The sequence below is a fragment of the Gadus chalcogrammus genome, chromosome 12 (genome assembly GCF_026213295.1).
Source record: "Gadus chalcogrammus isolate NIFS_2021 chromosome 12, NIFS_Gcha_1.0, whole genome shotgun sequence".
Lineage (NCBI taxonomy): Eukaryota > Metazoa > Chordata > Actinopteri > Gadiformes > Gadidae > Gadus > Gadus chalcogrammus.
The window spans coordinates 32,663,280-32,667,362 of NC_079423.1; the positions used below are offsets into that span (position 1 = coordinate 32,663,280).

Consider the following 4,083-nt stretch of genomic DNA (forward strand, 5'->3'; position numbering starts at 1 on the left):
CACACTCACACTCACACTCACACTCACACACTCACACACTCACACACACACACACACATACGCACACTCACACTCACACTCACACTCACACACTCACACACACACACACACACACACACACACATACCGTAAGTCAAATGGTCCGGCAAGATTAACAGTGCAGTTTACGTCTTGCTCGGTGGAACATGTGCTCACACTCACTTCTGATACTTAGGCAGTGCCCTGATTATGTGTGGTTGGAATCCTGCAGCACCAAGGGGGCTGAGGCAGATTTATTGGCTCAGGGCCTCATCTCTGAGATGGCAGACTGAATGAAACCTTATGGGGGAATGTAGCCCAAACCTGGGAGCTGATGTCTTAGATTCACACTCACCCAGTGGGAGCTATGGGTATTTGTGGTGGGGTTGCTCAACAATAGTCGTCAGCGCCTAATCAGGTCATATGTACACAATCAGGATCTATTAATATGCTCCTGTATCCTTTAAAATCCTTTTAATAGTTACTTAAGTGTCCATTCAGTCCCAAAAGGCCCTTCTGGTGCAGTTCCATATGTGCTGCTACGATGTGCTGATGTTTGTGGGCAGCACAGAGACATGGACGAGGAGCCGTGCCCCCAACCTAACGATCATTTGTGGGTCTAATCTCCCAATAGAAGGTCCTCATCAGTCCTCAGTTTCCCTGGAAACAGGACAGTAAGAATGATTCAGCTGAGTTCGATTTGATTCATTCCCGTTACAGACGAAGTTAGTGGAGCAGTATTGAGTTGAAATGCCTGAATAATGTGAAGAACAGCAATGGAGATAATGATCTCCACTTTCAATAACAACAATAGCAACAACAAGGTCAACCTCTCTCCTCTCTCTCCTCTCAAATCAAATTCAAAAAGACCTTTCTTGTCATGACTATTGTGGTAATCCAAACAGTGTTGCCAAAGCGTTACAGTATTACAACAATTATGTATAATAACAAAAGAGAACGTCAGAATAATTTTGTGGCAAGCTGAAATAAACTGTCCTGCGAGGACGGAGCTCTCTTTTCTTTCCTCTACATGGGAGTTTATAAAATGTGGGTATTTTTGGCCGAATTTGCTGAAATGTATTTTGTGGACATTTTTTAATTTGGGGCAATGTAGGAGGAAGTGCTGCAGGGTAGGAGGAAGTGCTGCAGTGTAGGAGGAAGTGCTGCAGTGTAGGAGGAAGTGCTGCAGTGTAGGAGGAAGTGCTGCAGTGTAGGAGGAAGTGCTGCAGTGTAGGAGGAAGTGCTGCAGTGTAGGAGGAAGTGCTGCAGTGTAGGGGGTAGAACAGCAGCTTCTGCACACTGCTGCCACAGACGCTCCTCTTTGGGCAGCCATGATTTCTTATCAGCCTGTTTCTATTGCCAGGCTGTGAGCGCTCAGCCTGTGCTTTGTTAACATCGCTCTGTGTCTAACATCATTCACTGCTCTCTCTCTCTCTCTCTCTCTCTCTCTCTCTCTCTCTCTCTCTCTCTCTCTCTCTCTCTCTCTCTCCAGAGCCCCCTCCGACCGTCATGGCGGGGGCCAACGTCACCGCCCCCCCGGGCTCCGGGGCCTTGCTCACCTGCAGCGTGGTCAGCTCGGTGCCCTTCAACCTCACCTGGCTGCGGGGGGGCCAGGGGGCGCCCGGGGCCCCCCGGGGGGCCCTCTCCCTGGAGCTGAGCGCCGTGGGCCCCGAGCACGCCGGCTGGTACCAGTGCCTGGCCGCCAACGAGGGGGGCGTGGCCTCGGCGCGGGTCCACCTCACCGTCCAAGGTGACGTGTGTGTGTGTGTGTGTGTGAGAGAGAGAGAGAGAGAGAGAGAGAGAGAGAGAGAGAGAGAGAGAGAGAGAGAGCAGTGAATGATGTTAGACACAGAGCGATGTTAACAAAGCACAGGCTGAGCGCACACAGACACACACACAGACACACACACACACACACACACACACACACACACACACACACACACACACACACACACACACACACACACACACACACACACACACACACACACACACACACACACTTGCTTTGACAATGTGTGTGTGTGTGTGTGTGTGTGAGAGCTTGCATGTGTGCATCTGCATGTGTGATGATTTATACTTCACAGATTTTTAGGGGATCTTCGAGTGTTTGATCGGCCTCTGCCCCCCAAACCACTCTCTATAACTCACCTGGAGGCCTGGTGTGTGTGTGTGAGGATGATTGAGTGTGTGACCCTCGGGCTTGCCGAGCTCTCTCCTTCTCCAGCCTGCTGCTGCTGCTGCTGCTGCTGGGCCATCACCGCTCTGATGATCAGAACCAGATGGGACATGGCGGCCGGCTCCACCGTAGCCCCAGTGGTAGCCTCACTGGCCCACCGTAGCCCCAGTGGTAGCCTCACTGGCCCCCACTAGCCTCCAGTAGCCCCAGTGGCAGCCTCACTGGACCACCGTAGCCCCAGTGGTAGCCCCCACTGGCCCCCACTAGCCTCCAGTAGCCCCAGTGGTAGCCTCACTGGCCCACCGTAGCCCCAGTGGTAGCCTCACTGGCCCACCGTAGCCCCAGTGGTAGCCTCACTGGCCCACACTAGCCTCCAGTAGCCCCAGTGGCAGCCTCACTGGACCACCGTAGCCCCAGTGGTAGCCTCACTGGCCCACCGTAGCCCCAGTGGTAGCCTCACTGGCCCACCGTAGCCCCAGTGGTAGCCCCCACTAGCCCCCACTAGCCTCCAGTAGCCCCAGTGGTAGCCTCACTGGCCCACCGTAGCCCCAGTGGTAGCCTCACTGGCCCACCGTAGCCCCAGTGGTAGCATCCACTAGCCCCCACTAGCCTCCAGTAGCCCCAGTGGTAGCCCCAGTGGTAGCCCCCACTGGCCTCCAGTAGCCCCAGTGGTAGCCTCACTGGCCCACCGTAGCCCCAGTGGTAGCCCCCACTAGCCCCCACTGGCCTCCAGTAGCCCCAGTGGTAGCCTCACTGGCCCACCGTAGCCCCAGTGGTAGCCTCACTGGCCCACCGTAGCCCCAGTGGTAGCCTCACTGGCCCACCGTAGCCACAGTGGTAGCCTCACTGGCCCACCGTAGCCCCAGTGGTAGCCCCCACTAGCCCCCACTAGCCTCCAGTGGTGGCCCCCACTAGCCTCCAGTAGCCCCAGTGGCAGGTTGTTTAATTATCAACTGAAAATAACATTAAAGTTGGATGATAGAATTATCACTGGCCAGCTGAAACGCGCAGGGGGAAATTAGCGAGACTCATTATCAGCGGGTTATTGGTTTGTATATCATTGTCAGCTTGTCAGCCAGAGACAGATAACTTTACAGTCGGTAAAAAATCAACATGAATATAATAATTATCAATGCATCATTGCCATGGTGCCTTTATTAAAATAATAGAGGTTGGCCAGCATCCATTTTGGCATGCAGCCCCCCCTCCAGAGGTAGACCGTAATTACTAGTAAGTTGTGTCTGAACTTAAGTGTGTTTTGTTGAAAGAGTGACGCTGGCAGCTTCCCATCAATGAGAGCTTGTGAGCGATCGCTTGTGGGGCCGATCTGTCCTAGAAGGTGGGCGGGGTCACTGGGGTCCAACAGGTCCTGAACCGACATCACATTAGCTCTAAAAGGATTCCCTCCAAAATCCTATAAAACCTTGCAGTATATACTTTATTTTGTCCTGCCTCCTTAAATAACCTCAGACAACTCGTCCTCCCCCCGGCTGTGAGGGGACAGCCGGGTGGAGGCTGTGAGGGGACAGCCGGGTGGAAGCTGTCCCCTCACAGCCGGGTGGAGGCTGTCTGAGGCCCGGTGCGAAGGCCCCCACCCTGAGTGTGAATGAAGGCTCAGGGGCTCCAGGGACCGACCTCCGAGGCTCCGGGACTCCTCTGCTGCTCCCTCGACCGTTAGACTCAAACAAGAGTCTATTCTCCTCTCCCTCTCTCTCTCTTGCTCTCTCTCTCTTGCTCTCTCTCTCTCCATCTCCGCTCTCTCTCTCTCTCCTCTCTCTCTCTCTCTCTCTCTCTCTCTCTCTCCTCCCCCCCCCTTCTCTCTCTCTCTCTCCCTCTCTCTGTCTCCTCTCTCTCATCTCTCCCCGCTCTCCTCTGTCTCGCTC

The 4,083-nt window shown here is 54.2% G+C and overlaps 1 protein-coding gene across 1 annotated transcript in view; it reads left to right on the top strand.

Moving 5' to 3' along the window:
• hmcn1 (hemicentin 1) overlaps window positions 1-4,083 on the top strand; it is a 102,954-nt gene that overhangs the window by 22,045 nt on the left and 76,826 nt on the right. Inside the window, exon 11 of the mRNA XM_056603397.1 lies at window positions 1,511-1,768. Coding sequence (XP_056459372.1) covers window positions 1,511-1,768 — 258 coding nt within the window. The remainder of the gene's footprint in view (window positions 1-1,510; window positions 1,769-4,083) is intronic.